The 12060-nt window shown below is 45.1% G+C and overlaps 2 protein-coding genes across 9 annotated transcripts in view; one reads left to right on the forward strand and one right to left on the reverse strand.

Annotated features, from left to right (window-relative positions):
• The window catches only part of LOC118364901 (keratin, type I cytoskeletal 13), an 82360-nt gene extending 77495 nt beyond the window's left edge, over positions 1 to 4865 (forward strand). For 5 of the 8 annotated variants that reach the window (XM_052490509.1, XM_052490505.1, XM_052490504.1 and 2 more), the window contains one exon: positions 4228 to 4865. In XM_052490509.1, coding sequence (XP_052346469.1) covers positions 4228 to 4405 — 178 coding nt within the window. In that variant the 3' untranslated portion in view covers positions 4406 to 4865. Of the gene's footprint in view, positions 1 to 2550; positions 2713 to 3372; positions 3499 to 3823; positions 4045 to 4227 lie in introns of all 8 variants that reach the window. The other 3 variants (XM_052490511.1, XM_052490502.1, XM_052490513.1) reach the window with 2 other exon arrangements.
• Positions 4866 to 5783: 918 nt separating this feature from the next.
• LOC118364902 (keratin, type I cytoskeletal 13-like) lies at positions 5784 to 10396 on the reverse strand. Its single transcript, XM_035746718.2, has 7 exons — positions 9875 to 10396; positions 9216 to 9298; positions 8501 to 8657; positions 7468 to 7629; positions 7021 to 7146; positions 6180 to 6411; positions 5784 to 5905 (listed from the first exon to the last, which is right to left on the reverse strand). The coding sequence occupies exons 1-7, from the start codon at positions 10226 to 10228 to the stop codon at positions 5829 to 5831; spliced, it is 1191 nt and encodes a 396-aa protein (XP_035602611.1). The 5' UTR covers positions 10229 to 10396; the 3' UTR covers positions 5784 to 5828.
• Between the last annotated feature and the right edge of the window lie 1664 nt (positions 10397 to 12060).

Raw genomic sequence — 12060 nt, forward strand, 5'->3', positions numbered from 1 at the left:
GTCACAGTTACCAGCCCTTTCAAGCTTAACATCCTTATCATTTATCGCCCTCCAGGTCCCCTCGGAGAGTTCATCAATGAGCTTGATGCCTTGATAAGCTCCTTTCCTGAGGACGGCTCACCTCTCACAGTTCTGGGCGACTTTAACCTCCCCACGTCTACCTTTGACTCATTCCTCTCTGCCTCCTTCTTTCCACTCCTCTCCTCTTTTGACCTCACCCTCTCACCTTCCCCCTACTCACAAGGCAGGCAATACGCTCAACCTCATCTTTACTAGATGCTGTTCTTCCACTAACCTCATTGCAACTCCCCTCCAAGTCTCCGACCACTACCTTGTATCCTTTTCCCTCTCGCTCTCATCCAACACTTCCCACACTGCCCCTACTCGGATGGTATCGCGCCGTCCCAACCTTCGCTCTCTCTCCCCCGCTACTCTCTCCTCTTCCATCCTATCATCTCTTCCCTCTGCTCAAACCTTCTCCAACCTATCTCCTGATTCTGCCTCCTCAACCCTCCTCTCCTCCCTTTCTGCATCCTTTGACTCTCTATGTCCCCTATCCTCCAGGCTGGCTCGGTCCTCCCCTCCCGCTCCGTGGCTCGACGACTCACAGAACAGGGCTCCGGGCAGCCGAGCGGAAATGGAGGAAAACTCGCCTCCCTGCGGACCTGGCATCCTTTCACTCCCTCCTCTCTACATTTTCCTCCTCTGTCTCTGCTGCTAAAGCCACTTTCTACCACTCTAAATTCCAAGCATCTGCCTCTAACCCTAGGAAGCTCTTTGCCACCTTCTCCTCCCTCCTGAATCCTCCTCCCCCTCCCCCTCCTCCCTCTCTGCAGATGACTTCGTCAACCATTTTGAAAAGAAGGTCGACGACATCCGATCCTCGTTTGCTAAGTCAAACGACACCGCTGGTTCTGCTCACACTGCCCTACCCTGTGCTCTGACCTCTTTCTCCCCTCTCTCTCCAGATGAAATCTCGCGTTTTGTGACGGCCGGCCGCCCAACAACGTGCCCGCTTGACCCTATCCCCTCCTCTCTTCTCCAGACCATTTCCGGAGACCTTCTCCCTTACCTCACCTCGCTCATCAACTCATCCCTGACCGCTGGCTACGTCCCTTCCGTCCTCAAGAGAGCGAGAGTTGCACCCCTTCTGAAAAAACCTACACTCGATCCCTCCGATGTCAACAACTACAGACCAGTATCCCTTCTTTCTTTTCTCTCCAAAACTCTTGAACGTGCCGTCCTTGGCCAGCTCTACCGCTATCTCTCTCAGAATGACCTTCTTGATCCAAATCAGTCAGGTTTCAAGACTAGTCATTCAACTGAGACTGCTCTTCTCTGCATCACGGAAGCGCTCCGCACTGCTAAAGCTAACTCTCTCTCCTCTGCTCTCATCCTTCTAGACCTATCGGCTGCCTTCGATACTGTGAACATCTGTCATAACCTCACATGGTCTCTCCTATCATTGCTATGCAGACGACACACAATTAATCTTCTCCTTTCCCCCTTCTGATGACCAGGTGGCGAATCGCATCTCTGCATGTCTGGCAGACATATCAGTGTGGATGACGGATCACCACCTCAAGCTGAACCTCGGCAAGACGGAGCTGCGCTTCCTCCCGGGGAAGGACTGCCCGTTCCATGATCTCGCCATCACGGTTGACAACTCCATTGTGTCCTCCTCCCAGAGCGCTAAGAACCTTGGCGTGATCCTGGACAACACCCTGTCGTTCTCAACTAACATCAAGGCGGTGGCCCGTTCCTGTAGGTTCATGCTCTACAACATACGCAGAGTATGACCCTGCCTCACACAGGAAGCGGCGCAGGTCCTAATCCAGGCACTTGTCATCTCCCGTCTGGATTACTGCAACTCGCTGTTGGCTGGGCTCCCTGCCTGTGCCATTAAACCCCTACAACTCATCCAGAACGCCGCAGCCCGTCTGGTGTTCAACCTTCCCAAGTTCTCTCACGTCACCCCGCTCCTCCGCTCTCTCCACTGGCTTCCAGTTGAAGCTCGCGTCCGCTACAAGACCATGGTGCTTGCCTACGGAGCTGTGAGGGGAACGGCACCTCAGTACCTCCAGGCTCTGATCAGGCCCTACACCCAAACAAGGGCACTGCGTTCATCCACCTCTGGCCTGCTCACCTCCCTACCACTGAGGAAGTACAGTTCCCGCTCAGCCCAGTCAAAACTGTTCGCTGCTCTGGCCCCCCAATGGTGGAACAAACTCCCTCACGACGCCAGGACAGCGGAGTCAATCACCACCTTCTGGAGACACCTGAAACCCCACCTCTTTAAGGAATACCTAGGATAGGATAAAGTAATCCTTCTCACCCCCCTTAAAAGATTTAGATGCACTATTGTAAAGTGGCTGTTCCACTGGATGTCATAAGGTGAATGCACCAATTTGTAAGTCGCTCTGGATAAGAGCGTCTGCTAAATGACTTAAATGTAAATGTAAATGTAGAGGGCAGGTCAAATTGTTACCATCAGCCAGAGGTTAGTCACTTCTTAATTCTTTAAACTAACCCCTATGTGTTTCTACACAGGAGCTACTGGCCATGAGGACACAGATGACTGGACAGATCAACGTGGAGGTTGACGCAGCACCACAGGAGGACCTGTCCAGAGTCATGGCTGAGATCCGTGAGCAGTACGAGTCCGTTAATGCCAAGAACCAGTGCGACCTGGAGTCCTGGTTCCAGACCAAGGTAGAACCTCTAGAACCTCTAAACTATGTTCATGGTGTAGATGTTCCTTTACTTCTAGTTGGTAACGTTGTCACATTCTATCATGAGTTGGTTTGTTCCTGTGATGATCAATGAGTTAAAGTGGTGTAATGTTCTTAAGTAAAAATCCTTTAAATACTACTTTAGTAGTTTTTCGGGTATCTGTGCTTTACTGTTTATATATATATTATTTTACTTCACTACATTCATAAAGAAAATAATGTACTCCATACATTTGATCTGACACCCAAAAGTACTTTTGAATGCTTAGCAGGACAGGAAATTGGTCCAAGTCATTCACTTAACAAGAGATCATCCCTGGTAATACGCTATTGTCTGTGATCTGGCGGATTCACTAAACACACATGCTTCTTTTGTAAAAAAAAAAATAAAGAAAGAAATGGATGTTGGCATATGCCCCTGGCTAAAAAAACTTGAACTCTTCATACTTAAGTATATTTTAGAAATGACATTTACTTACATATATTTAAAACCAAATAGTTGTAGACTTTTACTCAAATAGTATTTTACTGGGTGACTTTCACTTTTACTTGAGTCATTTTCTGTTAAGGTGTGTTTACTTTTACTCAAGTATGACAATAGAGTGCTTTTCAACCATTAACAACTTATTATTTTTTACAGACAGAGACGTTGAACAAGGAGGTGGCGTCCAGTACAGAGGTTCTCCAGACCTCCAAGTCTGAGATCTCAGAGATCCGTCGCACCCTGCAGGGCCTGGAGATCGAACTGCAGTCACAGCAAAGCATGGTGAGACGTAATTACAAACATCTCACCACAGACAACAGTTTAGAGGACATTACTACCACAACTTTCTACAACTTTCTTAAAAAATCAACAGTTGACTCTTTCATCATTCTCTTTTCCAACCCTCAACTATCTCACTTTCACCTGGTCTCTAATACTGTCCTTCAAGTTGCTATAGCCAGGCACCACTCCATTACTATAGATAACCTCTACCTGCCTACACATTCAATTACTAGAGCTAACTTTTCAGTATGACTGTAAACATTCCAAATTCAAGACCAACTCCCACTGTTTTTGACCCATCATCTCTATCCTTCCCGGCCAATAGAAAGGCTCCCTGGAGAACACGCTGGCGGAGACGGAGGGCCGTTACTCCATGCAGTTGGGACGCCTCCAGAACCAAGTGACCAGTCTGGAGGAACAGCTAGTGTCTCTCCGCAGCGACATGGAACGCCAGGGCCAGGAGTACAAGATGCTGCTGGACATCAAGACACGTCTGGAGATGGAGATCGCTGAGTACAGGAGGCTGCTGGACGGAGAGGCTAGCGGGTACGGCAGAATGGAATTGGATGTCTCCCTCAACAGTTGACTATAAAAACAATGTTCATTTTAAGTTGAGCTTACTATGAGACATGGTTACTTTTGACATGAATCTACTGCTATGTGACCTTTAATAGATAATTATTATGATCATAGATTCTAACTATGCTAACCATTGGTATCCCGTCACAGACTCGGCCTCAGCTCCTCGAAATCCGGTCACAGCTCCTCCAGCTCCCACATCAGCTCCTCTAGCTCTGGCCTCAGCTCCTCCACCTCCACCACCTCCACCACACGCAAGGTGGTGATCGTCACAGAGGAAATAGTGGACGGCAAGGTTGTCTCTTCAAGTGAAACCAAACACGCTTAAGGTCCCACATACACACACAGAAAGCACTGCAGCAAGCAATGGGTTAACCCCATAGACATATAATTACTAGAATGGGTATAGGAAATGAGAGGCCAGCACTCTGAATATTGTTGTTCCCCAGTACTTTATTCATGCAACCTAAAATACAAAGTTACAACTTATACAAAATATTCGTAAGATGAGAAATCCCTGTCTTCCTTATCTGTATTATTTGTTGAGGCCAGCTCTGGTTAACTCCCGTGTAAGATGTGCATATCATCCTCCTATTCTTTCTAGAATGGCTAAAGCCCCTCAGACACCCATCATGGATCATTGACTTGAAGGGGGATTTATTTTCTGGTAATTCTATTTCTATGGTTAAAACCTCCAGAACAACACATTCTACTACATCTGGATGGAACACCAACAACAGACCCCATTGTGAATGTAATAAAGATGCTCTGACTTGCTGACACCCTCATTCTGTCTTCTGTGTCTTTCAACTTGATGTATCTGATCTGGCGTGCTCCCAAACATCTGACTATCACATTGGCTGTTATCTTTTGCACATGAGAGCCAATTCTATGGTATTGAGAAAGTATATGTGTCAGTATGATCTTGAATAGTGTAATTTATTACATTCACTTCTGCTGAGTTGAGCTTAATTCTTTTGCATTATTGAATTGCGGATAGAAGACGTCTGATTGCTCGTGTCACAAACGGGCTTGTAGCCCATAACAAAGAGGGTGACAACGTGGAGATGAGGAATAACAAAAGTACATACATTAACTAAAGTAAACCATATACAATTAACAATTGGTGTGTGTTGTCAGTAGTGTAAGTGAGCGGTTGCATTCATCGATGGTGATAATGAGGGGTGTTGAGACGTCCCAAAACAAAGAAACCACAAAACGCCAGAACCAAAAATAATAGTGTGTCTACGTGGAGAGAGTTTCCTCAGTGAACGGGGGGGAAAGGTGTATACATCTCAGGGAGACAACTGATCCCAGGTGCGTCCCACATCGCTGACAACCCTCCCAGCTCCGCCCCCCGACATCCCACCGAGGAAAACGAGAGCAATGAGAACGAATTTGGGCAGACATAACGGGAGGGTCGTCACACTAGTTGTCAGCAGAATTACATAATTATGTCTCTATTTTAATCAAACTCTCAGATTTTCAAGTATTAGATCCAGAGTTATATGTACGTATGGAGACTGTTTCTGAGGTCAACTGTAGAGCTGTACACCATGTTTTGGTTGAAAGATGTCAAATTGAAAACAATTAATTTGAAATGAGAACACCAAATGTACCTGCTATACATCCATACTCAGACATTCTTATAGTCTGTCTATGATAAAGCATGAATATCTCTGAAACAAGTGAAACCACACAGTCCATTCTCATTCAACCACGTAATCTTTATTGATGGTTCTGTTAATAACTTATTTAAAAGACTCAGTGGTTTCCATCACCTTTCCATCCACAGTGGTCTGGGTCACGATGATCGTCTTGGTAACCACTGTGGAGTCAAAAATGGACAAGGAGTAAATCTCTTTGCAATACTCACATACTGAGCACTTTAAAGCATCATTTTAGAATCATTTTTGTTTCTTAACATCTTCGTTAGTTCATTTTTGATACAGTTCAAAATAATGGGCAACTTTCAACTGTTGAAGATACAGCATATTGCTTTCAGCTTAAAATCAAGCAAGACCAAGTATCATCAGTCTCATGATGATGCGTTTGGGAAGAAGTCTACAAAGGCCTATTGCCGGCTGTATACAATGGCTCACCTTGGGTTGAGCTGTCGTCCTCTCCGTCCAGCAGCCTCCTATACTCTGCAATCTCCAGCTCCAGCCGGGTCTTGAGGTCCAGCAACATGTCGTACTCCTGCTTGTTGTGGGTGATGTTGGCGTGGAGCTGGGAGAGCTGGAGCTCCAGGCTAGTCACCATGCTCTGGAGCCCTGCCAGCTGAGCAGAGTAGCGCTTCTGGGTGTCTGCCAGGGTGCCCTCCAAGGAGGATTTCTATCGGGGGAGGAGGGAGTGGGTGAAGGGTGAAATAGCACCTAGACGCTGATCTTGGGTCCGTATTTCCTCCCCACTAATGGTAAAGTTTAGGATTAGATGAGGGGTAGCTGATCCTAGATCGTTACCTAAGGAAAACTTCCCCCTGGAGTAAACTAGTGGGTATACTGGTGCCTTGTCCAATGATATACTGCCACAGTATGTGACACTGTTGCACAAGTTTTGCTTCTGTTCAAGGGGGATAGGGTGGGTAACCTCTCCATTGCACTACACATATGGATAATATTATATTATTGTATAACTCGGTTGCACAAAAGTGTGTGAGAGGTTGTGAATCTGGTGCTCCAATAGACTGTTTGGTCAGGGCCAGACATGAGGTGGGCATGTTGCCAAGTTCAAAATGTCAGTAAGGTATTTATGGGTGTCAGAATAACGATATGCAGAGACCTGGCTAAAATCCATGCCTGAGTTTTCACTTCCAATTCTGTTTTGTGTGTGTGTGTGTGTGTGTGTGTGTGTGTGTGTGTGTGTGTGTGTGTGTGTGTGTGTGTGTGTGTGTGTGTGTGTGTGTGTGTGTGTGTGTGTGTGTGTGTGTGTGTGGTCTTGTACCATGCTCAGATGGGACTGCAGTTCAATCTGAAGCCTCTGGAGGGTGTTCTTGGACTCCTTCAACTCTGTGAGGCAGCTGACCAGCTGCTCATTGTTTGTCACGACTTCAATCTCCACTGTGGCCAGCTATACAGGTAAAAAGAAAAAACATTAGTCATCACAGTTTACCTCAGAGCCAACTCACTCAGTCTCTAAACTGATTTCCATGCTTCAATAGATCATTGATTTCATCCTATATACGATAATATACATTCTTCATGCTTTAAACATGTTTTTTAATTAACACTTCAAATGTAACACTTTTAATTTTAATATATTTTTTTTTTAGGGCAGCTGACATTGTCTGAAACTGAATTGCATTATTCTTATGAGGGGAAAAAAACTTTAGAGAGTAACTCTTTTGGATAAATGACAACATATAGTAAGTATCTTGGTCATTCGGCTCACCTTGCCCTGGTACCAGGCTTCCAGCTCTTTGCGGTTCTTGACGGCCACAGACTCGTAGTGCTTCCTAATCTCGGTCATGGCTGCGTTCAGGTCCTGGGATGGGGCAGCATCCACCGATACATTCACCTGGCTGCCCACGTGAGACTTTAACATGGCAATCTCCTATAGGTCAGAGGGCGTAACCTCAGTTAGTAACCATAACAACCAACAGTAGCTTGACTGCGATTAAACAGGTCTCAACGTTTTAGATAAAACACACTTGTGATTACATGTTTTTCAACCAGAGGATTTTAAACCTGAGGGATTAAGTTATTGTCAACTAATCTAATGTCTCTTACTGGTCAATATATAACCCATTATGCACCATACATGAACTGTAATGTGTGTGTTTATGGATGTAAGAGTCCCACAAAGGATAATAGTGAGTGAATGGAAGAAATAAAGAATACTAGGAAGTGTGAGGAGGGGGAGAGGAACTGTGTTGTAAAAAAAACACCCATCCATCTGTGTAAAGGAAATCCTGGTGTGATATCAGCAGAGGTTAGTTCGATGTCATATTTGTGTACTGAACATGAACTGCTCCAATAACACCCCATACAAAACAGGGCTAAGTACTCCTTAGTGGCCAATGATATCCTTCCGCCTAGCAACTGTTGTGGATGCCTACTGAAGTGAGTTGTCTGCTGCTGTAAGTGGAATGAAATACATGTAAGGTCCAATGTATATCGTCACTGAACACTAAGCAAATAATCAATATATTTTCCTAGTACTGTTTGCACTAACAAGTAAACATATGCATGTCATTCCTATTCAGATTCACCAGCACAAACATATCTGTTATACTGCAGGTGTGGCTGTGAGGAGGCAGGTGACAACGTGTGGGCGTCGGTGGACATCAAAGATCAGAAGGCATGGCATTTTGTTAGATTTGTGTTGCTAACGTTGTGTGGTTTTGAATGGGTGTACAGTGAAAAGCAGCTCCCCTGTGCCATACAGTGTGGTTGTCCTGTGACTAACTGTTGGCCCCGGTTACCTCCTGGTGGCTCCTCTGGAGCACGACGAGCTCGTCCTTCAGGCCCCCGTAACGCATCTCCAGGTCAGAGCGGCCCAGGTTCATGTCACCCATGACCCTCCTCAGACCACTGATGTCTGCCTCCACTGCCATCCTCATGGACTGCTCGTTCTCATACCTGAGCAGGTCAAAGGTCATGCTAAGGTCACACAGGCTACCAATATGTGTTCAGATTGTAGTCTTTTGCTTCGTCTATGGAGTAGGGATGGCTAGACACGGGCCCTGTCTGAATACCCACACTAGCGAACTAAATAGTGGGCGAAGAAGAACGTTTTACAGTGTGTCAAATTTGAAAATAGTCATTGAAATGTGTCATCTAATGTGCGAATGCATTGACTCCCACCATTTGTTCATTTTGGCACAGCGTATCAATGAATCTGTTGTCAAACACATGAGACTGAAAAGACACATGAATTCTACTAGATCAAACGCCAAAACGAGTAAGCAGTTTAAGTATGTAATACGCTAGTATGGGTATTCGGACACGGCCATTGATCAGTTTGGCCTTTTCCTCACTAGTAGTTATGGATAGGATTTAGCTTGGCTAGGCTGATTCTGGTTCTGTATCTGAAAAGGGTAACTTCTACTCAGAGTGTGTTGTATAGAGCCTTGAGTGACAGACACATGTTTTATATGAATAGTGTGTTGTGATTCATAGTAGTTAGTAGCCCCTTACTTCATCTTGAAGTCCTCAGCAGCAAGCTTGGCATTGTCAATGTCCAGCAAAGTCTTGGCATTGGACCTGGATGCCAAATGGATCTGTGTAACAGAAATCACAATGGCACGGTGTTCATTTTCACTCACATCATTATACACACATTCTCAAGTGACTGTGACCTGCAGCAGGAATGCCAGAAAGGAGACTTGGGTTGTAATCCCAATTGGCACCCTATTCCCTATATAGTGCACTACTTTTGACCAGGACCCATAGTGCACTTTTTTAGGTAATAGCATGCCATTTGGGACTCATATTTGGTTGTAAATCTGGTATGTAGCTATAGGAAGATAAGATGACATATGAATATTGACGCGTGAAGTTGTAGTTACTGACATTCTTTTAGTACGTAATCTGCATTGGCCTTCAAGGGACAGAACAAAAAATGTTCTCTGCCAGAATTCCTTTTGGCTGAAATACCCCCATCCCATCTCACACACATTTCCCTCCTCACCCCCATAGATAGGAACAGATGCAACAACTAACTGCCTGTACACAGAGGAGCCAACAAATAAATCAACAGTGAGGATGGAGTTAGTGCTTCTGGGAATAAGTTAACATGGTCAGGTGTCAAACAGCCCTAATTCTAACACACACACCCTTCCCCCTACCCCTCTCACCTTGTCCTTCAGGCCAGCGATGGTGGCAAAGTAGGCACTGTGGTCGTGGCAGATAACCGTGCGTGACGCATACCAATCCTTGATTTTCTTCTCCAGCTCGGCGTTCTCCTCCTCCAGACATCTCACCTTCCCCAGGTAGGAGGCCAGGCGGTCGTTCAGGTTCTGCATGGTGGACTTCTCGTTGGCTGACACGTGGAGGTCCTGGCCGTCAGCCAGGTCCAAGCCACCCCAGGAGGAAGATGTGCTGCAGAATCCCCCAGCTTGGGAGGTGGAGATGCGGGAACCGTGGCCACTGGTACCCCCATACACGCTGAGGGCCCTGGAAGAGGTGTAGGATCTGGAGGTGAACGACATAGTGGTGGATGGTGGATTCTGGCTGGCACAGGTACGTTAGCAGATGCTGGCTGGATCAGACTTGGACAAAGGATCTGCAGTGACAAGCGTCACTCTGGTGCCAAGGTTATATACCTGAGGAGGAAGAAAAAGGGGCTTGGCCAGGAGTTTGTTGATGACAGTGGACATCCCAAGAATGTGAGCAACCTGCTCACTCTCTCCCACCTCCTTCCATTACACTTTCGTCAGGGTGGTGTGGGCCAGCCCCATTTTCTGGTGGAACTCGCACTTCATCTTTTTCTTGTTCCTTAACAAGCATTCCTGGAAAAGCTCTTGCTATGCTCATTCACCTGGAGTCCCTCTGTTTTTCACAATGGAGTTAAGGGAGGGGTTGGGGGGGGTAAGTACTGAGTGCAGTCTAACAGGTGACACTTTTACTCATGCCCACTAACCCACTTATCAATAAGTAAAGTTGGCCAGTAAAATGACTTAGGCTAATGGTAAAAGCTAAAGCTTGATATTGTGGGTGGTGTTGTTCGACATTCTTACCAGAAAATCTAAAGTAGTGAGAAAAGATCATGCTGTGGTATTAACCTCCATCGTGTAGCAGGAGAAACAGAGGTGTTTCAAAGTATATTGTCATCAATTATTTCATAGACAAAAAGACACTGTTGTACTGATAACATATTGCGCGTGTGCATTGCGATGGTCAAGGGGACGTATTGAAGTCAGTGGAGGTTGGTGAGGGGAGGACGGCTCATAATAAGGGCTGGAATGGTATCAAACACTTGAAAACCATGTGTCGGATGTATTTGATACCATTTCACAGCCAATACCATGAGTCTGTCCTCCCCAATTAAGGGGACACCAGCCTCCTGTGATTGAAGTTGCAATCACAGATTTACAATTCCAAAATTATTTGAGTAGATGAAAAAAAATGCAATTGGATGTATAGTATAATAACAATTGGATGTGTTCTCTGTTCATGGTAACAAAGGATGTCTGTGGGAAAGGATGTACATGTCGGGAACACTCCAGTTGTACACTAGATTAAGTTTCATCTTTAAGTCTACTGTAAATTATGCACATTGAAATAAGACACAAGACACATTTAAAAACATATTTTTTTTTTGCATTGACAATGAATTCAAACGTTGACATTTTGGCTGCATCACTTCACAGGTCCCTATTTTGCATCCATTTCATGTTCCTTTTTAAACATGTATATTTTAAACAAAGCATAGCATTGTTCGTATGACTGTCTGGAGGATTACGTTTCAGTAGACCGTGTGTGTGGAGCATTGCTGCCAACCTCTCAGAAAGATAAGATTTAAAAGGGATGTTTAAACACCCAGTTGGATGGGTTTTCTCTCTGAGACATTCTGTCCTTTAAACAACCCAAAAGGGTTGTGATCAACAGGTTTGAGTCAATATTGTAATGAAACGAGAGGGAGAAGCATGGAGGCCAGGGGTACTGCAATATAGAGAACAAACATTCAGTTATTCTACATACTGTAAGGTGCATGTTCCTTAAAATGCAGTTAGTAACATACATACATTTGGAGTTTATCCCGTTTCTGATGCAGGGTTTGCGATTGTTTTGCTCTGTTATTGATATTGAAACTGTCACTAGACTTAGCCTGCAATAGGTTACTTACTGCCTTCACACCCCTTGACTTTTTCCACATTTTACTGTGTTGCAAAGTAGCTTTACAATGGATTGAATCGTCATTGTTTTACGTCAACGATCTACACAAAATACTATGTAAAGACAAAGTGGAAGATTTTATAAAATAACCTCCTGAGTCAATACATGTCAGAATCACCTTTGGCAGCGATTACAGCTGCGAGTC

Source organism: Oncorhynchus keta, chromosome 32 (genome assembly GCF_023373465.1).
Source record: "Oncorhynchus keta strain PuntledgeMale-10-30-2019 chromosome 32, Oket_V2, whole genome shotgun sequence".
Lineage (NCBI taxonomy): Eukaryota > Metazoa > Chordata > Actinopteri > Salmoniformes > Salmonidae > Oncorhynchus > Oncorhynchus keta.